At 28.4% G+C, this 17970-nt stretch overlaps 1 protein-coding gene across 3 annotated transcripts in view; it reads right to left on the bottom strand.

The window, feature by feature from the left end:
- Positions 1-17970, bottom strand: part of LOC123297962 (zwei Ig domain protein zig-8-like) — a 546183-nt gene that overhangs the window by 82461 nt on the left and 445752 nt on the right. For all 3 annotated transcript variants that reach the window (XM_044879804.1, XM_044879802.1, XM_044879805.1), the window contains exon 3: positions 7917-8127. In XM_044879804.1, coding sequence (XP_044735739.1) covers positions 7917-8127 — 211 coding nt within the window. The remainder of the gene's footprint in view (positions 1-7916; positions 8128-17970) is intronic.

The following is a 17970-nucleotide window of genomic DNA, read 5'->3' as shown; positions in this document are numbered from 1 at the left end:
ATTTTTGGATGTTCGAAGAAAATAAAATTGGTAATTGTAAATTATTTATTAAGAAATGCACGTCGTAATTCAACTGACATAATAATAATACATTCATAACATAAGTCCCCGGTCTGACACATAAATGGCGTCGCTAGTATTAAATGCATATTATTTTTATATAGTACCAACCTTCAAATGATTCGTGTCAAAATTTGACGTCTGTAAGTCAATTAGTTTGTGAGATAGAGCGTCTTTTGTGAAGCAACTTTTGTTATTGTGAAAAAAATGGAAAAAATGGAATTTCGTGTTTTGATAAAATACTGTTTTCTGAAGGGAAAAAATACAGAGTCCGGAAACTCATTATCAAGCCAAGTTTTTGCTTCCACTGTATTTTTTCCCTTCAGAAAACAGTATTTTATCAAAACACGAAATTCCTTTTTTTCCATTTTTTTCACAATAACAAAAGTTGCTTCACAAAAGACGCTCTATCTCACAAATTAATTGACTTACAGACGTCAAATTTTGACACGAATCATTTGAAGGTTGGTACTATATAAAAATAATATGCATTTAATACTAGCGACGCCATTTATGTGTCAGACCGGGGACTTATCAGCCAACCTATTATATATACTGACTTCAATAAAAACAATTTAAACATATTGATTTATATGGTTACATTGAAAACAAAAAATTAATCACAGACTTAAAGTTTATAAATTGACAGACTTGTACTCCAAAAATAATTAACTTCAACAGGAATGCATTCATTGATGAAATATAGACAAAAAAATATTACAACAAATACGCAACCGACATACAAATATCTAATATGTTATCATGTCTGTTAGAACTAAAGCTATGACATAAACAGTTTTAATTATGCATTCAAACTTTCAACAAAATATGAAAAAAAAAAAATTTCCTCAGTTCTAAATAATAATATTCATATAAAAATATTCTACGAAAATAAATTTAATGTCCACAAATTGTATAAAATTTAATTATGAATATGAATTTTTAAAATGCAAATTTCGAGCAAATAAAAATAAAAAGTGTACTAAAGTTGCCGTCCACCGAACAGTAGTGACATTATAAACAATAAATCATTTATGTATAGTTAGTTACTTTTATATATATATACAGCTTGGGAGATTGTTGTACCTTGAATCTTAATCTCCATTAACGTGTTTTTAATTAATTCAAATTGTAAATTGGGTCTCTTTTTAACTTGATAAAGTGTGTCGCATTTAAGATGAAGACACTTTCATATTTTCGTTATTTATAGAAATATGGATTTGACATACATGGTGGGTCACATTTTTTTAGCTACTTAACCGAAATCCGAACTTTAAACTCAGCCAACTGCAAATTGACAAATAAGGCTTATTCCTAATATTTTGTCTAGCGTCATAGATGCATCAAGATACCCAAAATTGCTTTTTACTTTATTATGGTATAAATATAATAAAGTATTGCGATGAAAAAAAAAATTGATATCGGGATTTAAACGGAAATACACGTTTTGAGGGTCCCTGATTCCAAAAAAGTGGTTTTTTCTCAAACTCGGTACATAGGTTCAGTTTGGTCATAATTCCAGACGCTTTTTCATTTTTTCCCTAGGATTTTTTTTCAAGGGTACTTCCCTCTAGGCCAAAACAGGATTTTTGGGGTTTTCTCAAAAACGGCTATGACGATTCCGATTAAACTTGGCACAAGGCTAGACCTGTAGGTGTGCCTAGGATTGGGATAAGCCACATATCCGGAAAAATTCGAGAAGGCCGACACCCTGAGGAAAACCATTCCAAATACAGGAAAATGGGATTTTCTAGAAAGAGGCTGAGGTGACAGCAGTGAAACTTCGTATCAAGGTTTATATCAACAAAGTCTTAGGTTTGCTATAACTCCCCTTTGGGACTCCTCCCCCTGGAGCTATGGAGCTGGAGGGGATGAAATCGTCAAAAGTGGTCAAATAAATCCTACCCAAAATTGATCAAATATTATTTAAAATGTTTTTTTAAGTCACTTTTGTAACTTGGTAATCTTTGCTTAACCAAAACCCTGACCAAACTACATCCTTCTATATATTATATTAAATTCAATAAATACCTACGCCTGTTCCTCATTACTTGTTTTTAAATAATTCTTACAATTTTCTGCTTTCAATAAAAATATTAAAAGAATAATATATCAATTTTATAATATAATAAAGTCTTGTCCGATGTTTCGGACCGTTAATTTATTTTACTTTAAAAAAAAGCCCCTAGGCAGGCATGCTCTCGGTTACTATCCGCTGGTAGACATTGTCTTTTGTTTTTTGATATCTCGTAGAGGACAATTATTTTCAAGGCAAGAAAGCGTGATCAAGGATTAAGGTACATTGTGTCCATGGAACAACATTGTACCCTATTTATTTGAGTTTTGTTGAAAAGCACTCTAGTAATAACATTAATAAACTAGAGACGTATTGTACCGAAAATTTACTTGAAGTAAAATCATTTCTCATACATTAAACATGTAATATGAAACTTGACAGTCAGTACCTTACATGTTAGCAATGTAGCTACTACCAAACTTGAGTTTTCAATTCTTTTGTTTCTTCTATTATATAAAGATCCTAACAAGATTCTTTATTTGACGTAAATATATGTATTGTCTCTGACAAGAATTATTGGCTTAACAATATTGATTTCATCTTCGTTCTATTTCTATATAATAGTATTATATAAAACAATTTCATTAATTTTGTTCCAAGATGAAATCCGTTGAATATGTTGCGAATACAACATTTAGACTCGGCAATATTAGCACGCTTAGTTTGAATGTATAATTATTATTGAATGGATTTTACGGATTCTTTTAGATAAGACTGACTTATTACCCATTTTTGGAATCAACAAGTATATCTGAATAATTTGAAACTTTGTAGCCGCATTGAAGACCGGCAGTGGTCATTTGTACAACATAAAAATAGAGCTTCAAATTTGAATGATCCATCTCTTAGGCCGATCTAATATTTGGCAAGAGTTAGGTTTTGTTTCTAAATTTAAAAACAAAATTATTTTGAGTTCAAAAGGATATTATACATAATTGGATTCTGTATAGGTGTTCATAAAATCGCCTAATTAAGGCATTTCTGGTTGTCTATCTGGTGGTCCGTCCGACAACACGATTACTAAAAAACGAAAAAAGGTATCAAGCTGAAATTATTTTAGCTTGTTCAGGACGTAAAAAGTGAATTCGTAAATGAACAACATAAGTCAGTTGGATATTGGGTCCGCAAGAGCTATCTTGTAAACCGTTAGAGATGGAACAAAAATTTAAATCTAAAATGTTCCTTATAAAGAAATAAACAACTTTTGTTTGAAACATTTGTTCGTTTACATCACTGTTTACCCGTGGCGGCACAAATTATATAGTATGTATTATATGGGAATATCAGCAGCTATGTGTGTGTGACATGTATGCATACGTGGCTCTCTAAGAGTGGCTATCTTCCTTTCCTTACATGACCCAAAAAAAAAAAACAATTGCGTAATCAACACTGTCTATACAATATATTTCAACAATTACTTAAATTTCTATCTTGATTTTCGATAAAAGACAGAGGACTCTCAATAAAATTATCCAATATATATTAAACATTTTCATTTATTTTGTTATATTATGTTATGCGTTCAATTCGTTTCAAATATATACCGGAAATTTTCTTTACACGTATAATAATTATTATTATATAGTATAGTACCCACTTACTGCACCCGTGGAAAACAATTTTTATGTTTTATTGATCGTTAAAAAAAGCGTAGGTATATACCATATACAAAAATGTCGAATATCTTGTAACATAGGTTTTTTCTAATGAAAAGAATAACTCTGTTGAATTTTAAGGATTGTAGTTTTTCCACTGTTTTAACACAAAAAATGAAAACAGTTTGATGGCCTATCCTTCAATATAGATAAGTTTTGCACATACAATGGCTTACTGTCAGATGAAAATGATCTGTGTAAGTATCAATCGGAACACGTAGATAATTCTGTTGATGCTCCAAAACAGTTTTTCATTTCTACAACTATTATGGTCCTGTTAACATTAATAACCCATGAAAAAAGAAGTCAAGAAAATAATCTAAACAGGAATAGCAACGTAAATATCTCTGTTAACTTATAATTACAGAAATAATTACGATAGTAATTATGAATTAGTGAAAGATTTAAAAATTAAATATTTTCAAATGCCGAATTATGATCTCAGTACTTATTCCAAAGATAGTACTTATCCTCTAAGTTACACATCTCTGTTACAAGTGAAATTTACAAAATTTAAAAAACACCAGACATATTTTTCGGATACGGAATCTTAAACTTGCACTTGAAACATATATAAGAACACTATCCATTAAATTACCCTTTTCCTTAAGCCATTTTGAAGATCGTCACCAATTTTTTTGTTTTTTCTTGGGCAAGGAACCCTAAACTCGCACTTAAAACTATCCGTTAAAAACACTCTCCGTTAAATTACCGTTCAAACGAATCCAAAAAAATTTTCATCGGTTCATTCGTTTAGGCGCTACGATGCCACAGACAGACACACACACATATCGGTCAAACTTATAACACCCCTTGTTAGACTTCGGGGTTTAAAAATCCAATAATTAATACTGAAGTGTTTTAAGCAGTTATGGAAAGTTATTTTTCATATGGAAAGTTATTTAATTTTCCAGTAACCAGTTTGTTAAAATTTTTATACGGAAAACTGTTTTAAAAAGCCTAGAAAGAAGTTGGTAGGTTTGATTTTTGTTGACGTTAAAATATCCTACCTCTACATCAAATGCCAAATATAACACTCATGCCTTAAATGGAATTTTATTTCTTTGATTTTGTATTCACACGCAAAAATACTATTTAAGGTTTAATCTTTTTTCCTTTTTTTTTAAATAATTACGAATTTTTCTACTTTTTTTTACATGTTTTGTGATTGATATTTTTTCACATGCATGAAATATTATTTATTCATTTGTTTCTATACTTATTTCTTTTCTATAAAACTTAATCTATTTATAGGTCTACTATTACTAAATCGAAGTCTATTTTATCAATCTCCAAATTTTCTGTACAAAACGTTAATCAAATATAGAAAATTTTCCAAAATGAAAAATGTACTTTTGTATTCGAAATCGAAAATTCCATTCTTTACAAAGTTCAGGGAGGCAGAATTTACAATAAACTTTATTGATTCTTTTTTTGAATTTAAGATCAATGGCTGAAACTTAAGCAAGGTGTAAATTCGCGAAAAATATGTTTTAATTAAACCGTTTGAGAAACAAATGTTTGATCAAAGAATTATCTTCTTTTTTAACAATCAACTTCTGTTAAAATAATTTTAAAAAGTCAATGAGTTAAGCTACAGGAATTGAAATCGAAAATTGGAGAAATTCAAAAATTTAATTCTTTCGAAATGGAGTAAAACTATGGACCTAATATATTATCAAAATGAAGGTCCCATTGTAGAATGTTGAATTTTGGGAAAACATCACATCGAGTGTTAGTTTTGGAAAACGTAAAAATTTGCAAGTTGAGCTGCTTTTACCAAGGTTTTAAAAAGCATGAAAAATCGCAAGGGGGATAATTTTATATTCATTTTAAACTCGAAATCGAATTTTTTGATGAAAACAATAATTATTTACTTGGTACAAGCAAGAAAAGTAATTATACAGAGTCCTCCTACTACACACCTCCGTATTAGACTGTGAGCCCACGATAAATTGAAATTTTCATGATTTTTTTTCTACCATTTTGTAGAATATTATAAGTTTGATAAAAAAAGAAATTTGACGCGTTAATTATGGTTCCATTTTTACAGTGTTAATGTTTTTCGCCAACATTTTTTGTCTGCCGTATATGTCAAAGAAAAAGATATTGCAGGCAGGAATAAATGTGGGAAAAATGCAAAACGGCATTGTACTAATAACTACAATTCAGTTTTTTGCACATATCTTGATACTCAATTACTATTCTTTTAACATCAATTGTAGACTTGTTTCGAAAATCACATCAGATAAAAAAATCGATTTCCATAAATGCATCACTCGAGCTTCGATTTACCTTTATCAATCCTGAACAAGCAAAAAAAATTAATCAGAGAAAATTCGCTTCTTTATGGGCACACGGTCTCAATTCACATATTACTTATACCTACAGTATACCTACACACTTCGTAGGGAAAGTATTTAAATCTGATAGACATGCTAGTCATATTATTTTATAGCAAGAACAAAAGAGGAAATCATTTGTTTGAAATAAATATTAGATGGTAATTACTATTTTAAGATGAATAAAGAACAAAATATTTCCGAATAATTATATCTGTGTACTAAATAACAATTATAGGCTATGTTAAAATAAAATAATAATATGATATTAATATAATGTTATATTATTATTATTTTATGCTTACAAAACATGTAAACAATAGAATAAAATGACGTTGATATTATTCAACCATTCCATCAACACCAACACCAACACCAACACCAATGTTTGTTACCACTGGTGTTTTGTGTGTGTGTGTGTGTGCTATTCCTATTGTTTATTTGTTTATTTATTCTGTCATTTATTTAGAACAATAGAGAAATGAAATGAAGCATAAATTCGGTTAGTGATGATATGTTTTTAGTAGTATTGTAATCACTACAACTGTAGATATATGAAGAAGTCTAGATTTCTAGCCTACTGTTTGATTATGAAAATCATTTGGTCATTGTTCTTTTTCTACCCGACTGTTAAGGATTGGTTATGTTTGTCATGCGTATCTTGTATATATGTATGTATGTATAATGTTTGTAAATTCATTTATTTACTTGTATCTTCCAAACAGCTAAATGAATTTCAACATTAAAGATATCCTTATATTTTTCAGAAAAACCCAAGTGTTCTTAGATAGGTGTTTGAAAAAATAAAACAAAATGGTGGATTTTTGGAGCGAAATAGTAATACGTTAATAAAAAAAATTAACAAAATCTATCGAGTAGGACTGAATGTCTATGACAAATAGCCTGGGTAATAATATTCATTAACAGATTTCAAAAAAAAAAATCGCTACTCAAATCTGTCAAATATTTTCAGAATTGTCATAACGAACGCTTGTTTGTCCTAAGTATCTTGACAACGAATTTTCGAAATTTGATTTCACAGAAATTTTGTACTTTAATCCATTTATTGGCGTTGCGCCTGTAATTGTACATTTTACAGGACCAATAAATTTTATTAGTAGGCATAAATTACCCCATTATCATTATAAATAAGCTCATTCAGAGAAAGCTTCTCGGCATCAAACTGATGACAATTTTGATGAATAACAAATTGTGGTCAAAAACGTATTTGAACTTTAAAAAGAAATTAAATTAGAAAAACAAATTCCAAAATATTTCAATTTTAAAAGTGATATGGGATTGTAATATTATGCTTCTTAAGATAAAAAATTCGGCAAACATAAAAATGAAATGAAGAAAAACCTTAGACAGTCAAGTGAAAATCTCTTACACCTATAACTTTGTGGCAGGGTATATAAAACAAATAATTCAACATTGCTAACGTTAGAGCCTGCAATAATACAATTTTTTGAAATTGAACTATTTAAATCTTTTCTTTATTGTATCGAAATTTTTTTCAAATGTATTGAATTAATGCTTAGTATAGTCTTTTAAAATTAATTCACTTTGTTCACTATGTTCACTAATTCACTAAATAAATAAATACGCTTCAATAAATTTAATCAAAATTTATTAAATTTTGTGAACCGTTGTTAGTGTTAGCAATCCATAATTAATATAGACATCTCTGAAACTAGTAATGTACAATGAATGTAAGACAAGGATTTTGATATGAAACATAAATAATGAATATAAATAATAAATAATAGAGTAGAAACTTACCAACAACATTAAGCCGGAAAGCAAGTGACATTTTTGGTTCTGTGTTTACTTGACACTCATATACACCGGCATCTCTTTGTTGTGGGAATTTTATTTGAAGTGTCCAATTTTCTGATTTGTCGGGACGTATTACCTGAAATCGTTGATCCGATGTATATGTCAGTATACCCGCTGTCAAAATATGTAAGTCCCTCTTTCTAATCCATGACACCTGAAACATATATAAACATAACAATGTTGGATTAATGAGGTTTTCTTTTTTTCACTTTCTTATATTTTTACTTTCTTTTTTTTTTTATGAATAAAAGGAAGTAAATTTATTATTGAATTGACTATATTATAATGTGAGTTAGTTAAAGCTCAAGGATTTGTTTGATATTTAAACAGATATGCTATCGAATTTTTAGCAAAGGGTACATAGTATTTCGTTTTCTTCTTTCCGATGTAGTAAGCTGAAATTACGATTTTGAAATTTTATTATTATATTTTGTAAAAGTATCATAGATAGACAGGAATAAAGATGAGTCGTACAAACTTTTTTCCCCCAAAAATTGAAGCGGCAATTTTATTATTGCGCTTAATACGAAAGTGGCAAAAAATGTATAAAATCACGGCTTCATTGTTAAACATAATGTTTTTTAGCAACATTTAACACTTTTTTTTTTTAGTGGGGCAAAGAACCAGGGAAAAATGTATATTTATATAAAAAAGTACGTATAATATTTTTAATATTAGTAAAATCAGTTTATGGTGCCACTTAAAATCAACTTTGCCAATGAACGGATTACCCTTTCAATTTTCTGAAGCAAATCACTGGTTTTGACTTCACACCGACTCGCCTAGTAGGTTCGTCGCTTTACAAAATTGACTAATATTTTTTATTTGGTAAAAGTATAAATTACCTTAATTTAACTAAGACCTTGCAAATTATAAAATAAACCTTATCTTTTGAAACAAAATATTTTTGAGTATTTGAAATAATGTACTAATGTACCCACATCTAACACTTTTAAACAGGAACAATAAAATTATTCGTGCTTATGATATAATAATAAAATTATTCATAGATATTTGCGTCTTTTTGAATTATTATAAACTATAGGCGCAAGACAAAGCTAAATTCAACTTCCCCCCTCTACAAACACCACAATTTGAAATGTGCTGACTTTTCTTTCACTCCTAGACTAAAAAACCATTAAAGAAAAAATGAAGAATTTATTTAATACATTAACATCATTATCCCTAAAAAATCGTGTATATGAGTTCAAGAGGACCAATCAATATCTTTCTAGCTTAGCGTATTATTGTTTCATTCAAAATATGTTCATAGTTGGAATTTCTACATCTCTAATGATGTTTCCATTTTATTATCATTAACAAGTGACAAAATAATGAGAGTACTACATTTCATATCATCAAAACCGACGTATGACGGCCACTTAGAAGCCAAATTAATTTGAGTGTCTTAAAATATATTCTTTATTATAGTATACAGGATGTAAAATAATAAGCAGCGCATTATTCATTCAATCCCTTCAAATAAATCAAAAGTGTTTTAATTTATTTTATTTTTTTAGATTTTGTCAAGCCTTTAATCTTTTGGAGGTCCTGGGCACTTATACGGATCACGGGGCTTCGTGATCTTACAAATTATACAAAACCAATAAAAGCGTACTTTAATTAATTATATGAAACCAATAAAAGAAACATAATACTAAAACTTCATAAGTTTGGGACTATAAACTTGGAGGCAGGCCTATAACACTATCAATATTGGGGCCTAGTTGCCCAGAGCCTCTTATATTGTCTAGTTATAACATAATTCGCCATCAAAATTGAAAATATATATTTGTTTAAATTTGTGTCCCCACTACCGTTCCCCTGCATTCTTAAATTGCAAATTGCTCGTACAACCTTAACAAAATTGTTTTTTGGTACATTTAATTACGATTTCACAAAAATTTACATAAACATTAAAATGTCTGTGAATTTTTTTACGAGTTGAAAACAAATCCTCACTCTATCAAGTATTCAGTAAAATAGAACAGTATATTATATAAACAATCATCAATCACAAACGAAAGAGGCTCAAGATAATTCTTATCAGAGTAAAAGCGAATGTTCTTTCTAATAATAAAATACATTGACCTAAGTCTAACATATATTAAGATGTAAGTTAACGGTGTTGTTTGTAAAGTATTGATTGAATGTAGAATCCACAAGATGTATCATAGACGACGTATACATTCAGTGTGTCGCATTTAAGATAAAGACACCCTCACACTTTCGTCATTTATAGGAATATGGATTTCAAAATTTGCACAGTCATACAGAGAGATTGGTCACATTTTATAAGATATTTAACCGAAACCTGAACCTTAAACTCAGCCTACTACAAATTAACAAATAGGGCAAATTCTTAAAATGCCTAGCGCCAGAGATGGTTAGACATATCAAAAAAAAAAAAAATAAAAAGTTGCTTAGAATATTTATTTTTTTATGCCCATATACCGATTTTCATGTCAAAATTATTTCAAGTTTATTGAAATATTTGAATACATAACACTATGAAATTATAAATTTTATCCAGTTTTTACATTCCATGGTTATAAAATAAAAGAATTAACTTATAATAATTTTCAGTAAAGACGTCGATTAGTGAAAATTACATTTTCTTTCTAGCATGTATAGCACAGAAAATCGTTATTGTTGAGTTATTTTACGCACGCTCTCTTAACAAATAACAATCAAGCCCTAAAAATGCAATTCTGTCCCTGTTCAAATGTCTTTAGCACATTTTTAAAAACAATAGCGAAGATTATTTTATTATAATTTGGTGAGAATGTTTGTGGATATCTTGTACATCTTGTATATTATTATGTTGTTATTTTTATGAGCTTGTATTTCTGTTTTCGTGCAGAAACAAATTTACGCATGAGATTAATGAATCAGTCTTATATTCATTAGATAAAATCGTATTTTATGAAGAGAATCTCCTTAAGTATTTACACAAACTGAATGATATAGAGAGATTATCTTGTAAATTGATTTTTGTTGTAGAGATACAGATAGATACATAAAAATGTTTCATAGAGTTTAAATATAACGATATTTATTTAATTATTTTTGTAAAAGTAATTTTATATCAATCATACATGATTTTAACCATTTGATAAAATAATATACAATGAGATTGAAAAGTTAGTAAAAACTTTATGATTCACATGAATTTAGAAATTGTAATCTTTAAAAACTTCTTATCTAAACTATATCACAAAATAAACAGTTGCAGTTTCAATAGTTGAGGATAGTTTAGATAAAATGTTTAATACAAAGAGAATCTCATTAGAGAAATGCCATTCAGAAAAACAGTCAAGTGGATAAGTTAGGAAAGAATTTCATTTTAATTTTAATGCTCGTCATTTAGTTTTTCTGACCAGGACTATATTTGTGGTTTTTCTGACCACTATAACTCCATAACCGTATATTTTAGACCAAAAAAGGTAATACGTTAACTTTTGTATCTCTAACCGTTTATGGCTTATACGACTATGACGATTTACTTATTGACTATTTGAACGATGTGTCTTTTAATATTTGTTTAAACAAGAAATAACTTTTAAGTCTACAAATTTTCTAAAACTTTTACTTTAAACTTATTTTTCTAAAATTAATATTTATGAAGTTAAAACGAGTTTAATGTTGCAACCACCGGGTGCAAGATTAACAAAAAAGAAGTTTACAAAGGGTTTAGAAACAAAAGTTTTAGGAAATTTGTAGATTCAATAGTTAAGTTATTATCATTTTCTTGTTTAAAAAAATATTAAAATTCACACCGGTCTAATAGTCAATAAGTAAATCGTCATAGTCGTATAAGTCATAAACGGCTAGTGATACAAAAAAAGTTGTTTTACAAAAAAGTAGATAATTTAATTATCTACAATAAAGGTTATTCCCTTTTTTGGTCTTGCACGGTTATGGAGGTATAGCCTAAAACGATTTTCCTTAAAATGGAGGCACTTCCCCTACCTATTTTTGTATGGATTTTGTGCATTTACGTTAAGTTCGTGATACTGAACCTATGTGATTAATAAAATAGCTCCTGCAATTTAATGCAGAAAAATATTCTCTGTGATCTGAAGTTTTAGTGTACAGAATATAATACTAATTTAGTGACATAAAGCGTAAGTATATATCAGCTGCTACTACTTTTTAAACTACTACTACTACGGACGTACTACCTTAAAAAATAGTATCATTTCTTTTTTTCGAACTGTTATGTTAAATTATAAAAATGTTTATATTAAGGATAAAGGTTAATATTTTATATAAATGTATATATATGATATAATAATATTTTGATATCTGACAACACCCTACGAATAACCCTTTAAATGGATATGGTTATATTGGTATAATATTGTTTTGGGAAAATTGGTTATATTTCGACATGTTGTGTAAATAATTGAACACAAATGAAATGTAAGTTATAGTGGGTACAATAAACAAATAAAACAAAACAACAAAATTCAATCTGTCAAAATCAATTCAATTTATTATTGATCATATAAACATTGGATATTTTTCTCCACAGTATATCAGTATATGTCAATATCATAAAAATAATATGTCAATTTTCATGAAATCAACTTTTCATTGAACCCTGTCTATATATTTATATGGTATGTTTGCATCTTTTTGTATATGTATATTACACACGCGGACAAAAAATTCAGTTGTTTCTCACATTTAATAAGTTTAGCTTCGTAAACATCAGGTTCTACTCTTTTGATTTTTCTCTATAGCCACTATACCTCCGCAAAGCTTCATTGCGAGTTAAGCAAATAATTCTTGTGAATGACAGAAGGACTATGAATAATTATATGAACATAAATAAACGCCTGTAATATATTATTTTGATTACATCCCAGCGACCAGTTCTGTGACCATTTCCTTTTAAGAAATTATACTATATTCGACATATAGTAATGGGTAAGAATACTGTACCAAAGGACTCGGAAGATTAAATTACAATCGATTTTGGTGGGTGTGAAGCATGGGCTTCCATTATTCAAAAGTTATGAAAGACTGAAAATTCCAAATCTATTTTGTTGCTTTGACTATCAGATTGATTATGTTTGTCTACAATGAATCAAATTTGTTGGCTGAGAAAAATTGAATAACAATAGTTTAGTCTATTTTTCATGATTGGCCGTGTTTGGAAAATGTCGATCAAATCAGATTGCTAAGCAGAATAAGTGTTAATCTTGATTGGTGGTGTGTAAAGATCTTAATAGTTCTTATACCTTGTATATATGAAACTTATATCATGGAATACTAATAGGGTATTATCGTTAGTCAAAAATAAATCATGAAATTTGAAAAAAGTTAAAATTTATGTAAAAATATACTTAAATATTCTGATTTCGAGTATAAAAGCACATTTTTCTTGTAAAATATTAAAATTAAAAATCGTAATTTTTAAACTATATATCCCGTGACCTAAAACGCGGGTAAGCCCTGCAGTGTTGTCATAGCGGTATGAGTCATATACCGTCAATTAGTTCAGTGTAGACAGCTGGATATAATGTATACATAGATAATAAGTATTCATTTATTATAATCAGATGTCTATGAATATATCTGTCAAAGTTATTTGTGTTATTTCATATAGTGATACCCATATTACGTCATCAAATTGGATGCCCGCGTTTTTGTCAGTTTAAAAAAGCTTTAAAATTTGATTTGAGTTTTTGGCAAGAAAGGGTGTGTATTTTTCCGAAATAAATTTTTGGTGGCTTTTTATTAGCAAAATCAACATTTTGAAGTACTTTTTCAAAAATAGTGGAATACCCTATTTAAAGACAAATTTGTATTTCTGAGTAGTTGTATTTCTGAGTAAGAAATATAGAGGGTACGAACAAAATTTCACGAATAAACGAACCAAATTTCAATTTAACGTCACAAAATATTTGATTTCAAGACGGTTGGATATTGTATATTAATTATGTGATGAAAATTAAGTAGGAATAAATTATGTCTGTCGTCGAGAGCGGTTACGTTTATTACGTTTACTTATGTGCTATAATGAAAAGTTTCAAAAATTGCTAAATTTAAACTCAATTTGAATTTAGCAATTATCATTGCTAACAGCAACATATAATTTGCCAGATTTCAATCTTATTTTAAACAAGTGAAATTTACAAAACTAAACAACCTCCGACAAATTGAAACCCCTGAACTCGCACTTGAAACACAGCTAAGAACACTCTTCATTAAATTACCTATCAAACGAAGCAAAGAAAATCAAAATCGGTTCATCCGTTTAGGCGAACATCCCATTTTGTAGTTCTGAGGTTTGAATAAAGTTTTTAAATACTTTGTGGGTGTACTTTAATATGATTTAGTTTTATAGTTTGACTGTAATTTAAACTTGCTTGATAGAAATTCCCATGTTTGACTTGCGCGAAAGTATCGTTAATTTACGCAATCGGTCTCAGATGCAAGGCGTACTCTTCCTAATTTCAATAAGGAAAGGCATATCCAAAATTAAGTCATTATTAAAAACTCTCGAAAACGTTACCAGCTCTCGCACCATATCATACATTTTGAATAGTTATTTCAGTTTCTTTATCTCTGAGTATATCTGCACATAAAACTCTTGATGAAGATATATTATGTGAATGTTTTGTTTCTCCTAAAATTATATTGTTATATATAATATTATTATTAATTCAGTTTGTTGAATATTTTATGTTAATATCATTCTATATAGGTACCAAATACACAACAAGAATTCGCTAAAAATCACGAAACATTTCATAAAACAGAAAGAAGTATTCAATTTGTTTGAAAACGATTTTTTATGTTAATATCTACATACCGGGTACACCTAGATCAATGTATTCACGTGCTTGAAAAGTTTGCCTTAATACAATTTTAAGTTAAAATAAATTATCTTAAAATTAAAAAATAACATAAGAATAAAACATGAAAATTTATAAAAAATTTGTCAATTTTAATTTTTCATCATTAGTACACGTGTACCATTCGAATTCAAATTCCTTCAAGTTAATTGAATTTTCTTTCGTTTATTTATTTATTAAATAAAGAATCAAAAATCATTTTATGTAGCATTGAATTTATGTAACAGTAATTGCATTACAATTTGTTCGAATAATTATAGTCTGGGTGCATATGAGCACAACTTAAAAAGGCAATGACTTTCTTAAAAATATATTATCGGAATACGAAAAACTCAACAATGTTCTTGTAATATTCATTAATCAGTTGCATAACTATTTACTACACAGTAAAGGACTATGGGGAATAACGCATCCCTAACAAGGTTTTATTTCAAAATTATGTATACTTATTTTACCGAGACAAACATTGAAAAAAAACAAAGTACGTCGTTTTGAAAGCACGTACAAATAATTATTTAAGTAGTATTTAATCGATAATTAAGTGAAAAAACCGTATAATGGACAGGTTTCATTAAATATTCCTTAAATAATTATTTAATTCCTTATATTTATAAATAGTGACCCAGCACTGAAGTAGATACGTTAAGCTGAGCGCACCATCTTCTTCGCCCTTTATTTCAAAAACGATTCAACGTAAAAAAAAGTTTCGCACCAAATTTGTAGAAAATTTTATCTTCTACAACTTTTATAATTTATGTAAATACGATTGAAGGCAAAAGAAACCAGATATTCACAAAAAACTGATTTTCGGGACCTTTGACCTTGAATATCTACGGACGCGCACACGTGACCATTTGTGACTTTTGAGACAACATTTTTACTATCAAACGTTTTTACAAAAAAAAAAAAACAACTTATTCCGTTTGATTTCTAGGTGAAACCCTAAGATGATTGGAGTATAACATTTTTATGGTATAATAATTCTTTTTTTGTATCATTTTAATAAATTATTAAAAATAATTGAATTTAATATAAAAAATAATTAAAATGATGTTTTATAATATGAGTGTGTGATAATTACACAAATTTACATATAGGTACAATTCCGTATACAATTAGATACTATTAACACATGTAATTATAGTATTTGAAAAATAATTACAATAAATTATTTCATTTAAATCGAGTATACACGTATTTAAATGGTAGGGTGATTCAATTCAGATTATACTATACACCAGTGAATTCGCTGCATTACATTTCCCAGTGATCTAAAATTTATTGGAACGAAATCCATTATCGTTGAATACTTTGCGTATGAGAGCAAGGCTAAAAAAAGGGATTTCCACCGTTATAAAAGTGGTTATTTTACAAAAAATTGAATGGTCATTTTAGATGGGCACGAGCTTCAGGTACTCTGTGCCTGTAGCATCTGTGTTACTTGAATCAAAGCGCTCTTATTGCTATCAATAATTTTTAATACTAATACAGTATGTTTCTATTAGTCTTTTCATTCAATTACTCTCAAACATTGTTAACTTATTTCATTGCGCCTGTTATTTAAGGCAAAATATATAGCGAAACGTTTTAACAAAGTATCTCATACTGCATTTTATTAATTTTGTAAATGTCTTGCATTTCTTGTTTTTATTTATATCTCATTATGGTTTCCAAACTTAAATGTGTAAGTACATAGTCTCGTCTTCAAGACTTATTAGTTTATTCATTATACAAAGTTGCTCATGTATAAGCTTGTGTATTTATTTCTAACAATCAATTCGCATTGACCCTTTTTTTAGTATTTGAGTTTCGCCTTTTGGGCTTTTATTTTGCGGTGGTGTTCTAACATGACTTTCTCTTTCAGTATAGGTTTCAGTTTCCAATTTGATCTTTGTTTTTTAAAATCTTCATTTATTAGAATTATTAGCATCCACTTCATCTTTGAAATACAAATTAAATACATTATATTGGAAAAAAATCGCAAAAATTAACAACAAATACAATTACAATATTCATTATAATATGTGATATACCTATGTTAAATATTCACTGGAATACTTGACTTATACCCGATTCTTGTATCTAAGCGGATTTTCGGCAGCTGTTTGTACTATACCTACGTAAAAAGTTCACTGGGATACTAGATTTAAACCCGATTCTTGTATCTAAGCAGCAGTTCGTACTAAACTGTCTATAAAATTGCAACTAAAACGGGAGCTAATTACACAACTGCGCAAGACTATTTGTATGACCCTTCAAATAACACATAAATTAAAACGCACTAGGTTACTTAGCCTTGCGCTTCTCAACTGCGGTCAATTCAATTTCAAAGGGAATTATTATTTCTATTAATTTGGGATGCACAAAACTTATATCATCTTTTCCAAGAATAATAATTCTTCTTCAATTCGTCTTATTGATAGCTGCTTGTATTACGTTTACCAAGCTAGCAATACACCAAGATAAATAACAAGTTCCGCTATAATTTGGATTTATTAGAATAGTAGGACTGACAAAATATTTTGTTGTTCATCAAAGAATGAGTTAAGTAAGTAAAATGTTGATCAGGACAACTTTCTGCGGGAAAAGGCTCTCAGATTACGTTTAATCAGCAGACGTTGAAATAGTCTGCTAAATAAATATGATTTGCCTATGGAATACTCCCTAGATAAATTAGCCTGTGATAAAAACCCATCACAAATGAACTACGTTGTAATTAAGCGTATAACAATTTTCATCCGTAAAAAGTACATTTTTTTTAAATGAATTTTTTTCTACATAAAAAAATTTAATAACATTTTCATTAAATATATCATAAAGATTGATGGTATAACATTATTTATATAAATAATTTTTTATTTTATTTAACGAATGAAATTGAAATGAATAAATAAAAAAAAATTTGATAAAAGTATGTAACAAACACTGTTAAAATAATGTGTCTAACATGGCATATATAGACTTGCTTTTTTTTAGTTTCTTTTAAATTAGTTATCATTATATCACCTACATTAATCACGCTATAACTTCCATCCCAAGTATTTTATGCTATAGTCAAATGGTGTTCACAGATCTATTTCTTGTAATTATTTTATGTAAAAAGGAATACAATTAATCTTGTTTTGTGA

Source organism: Chrysoperla carnea, chromosome 4 (assembly GCF_905475395.1).
Source record: "Chrysoperla carnea chromosome 4, inChrCarn1.1, whole genome shotgun sequence".
NCBI lineage: Eukaryota > Metazoa > Arthropoda > Insecta > Neuroptera > Chrysopidae > Chrysoperla > Chrysoperla carnea.
This window is presented reverse-complemented; position numbering and strand designations above follow the sequence as displayed.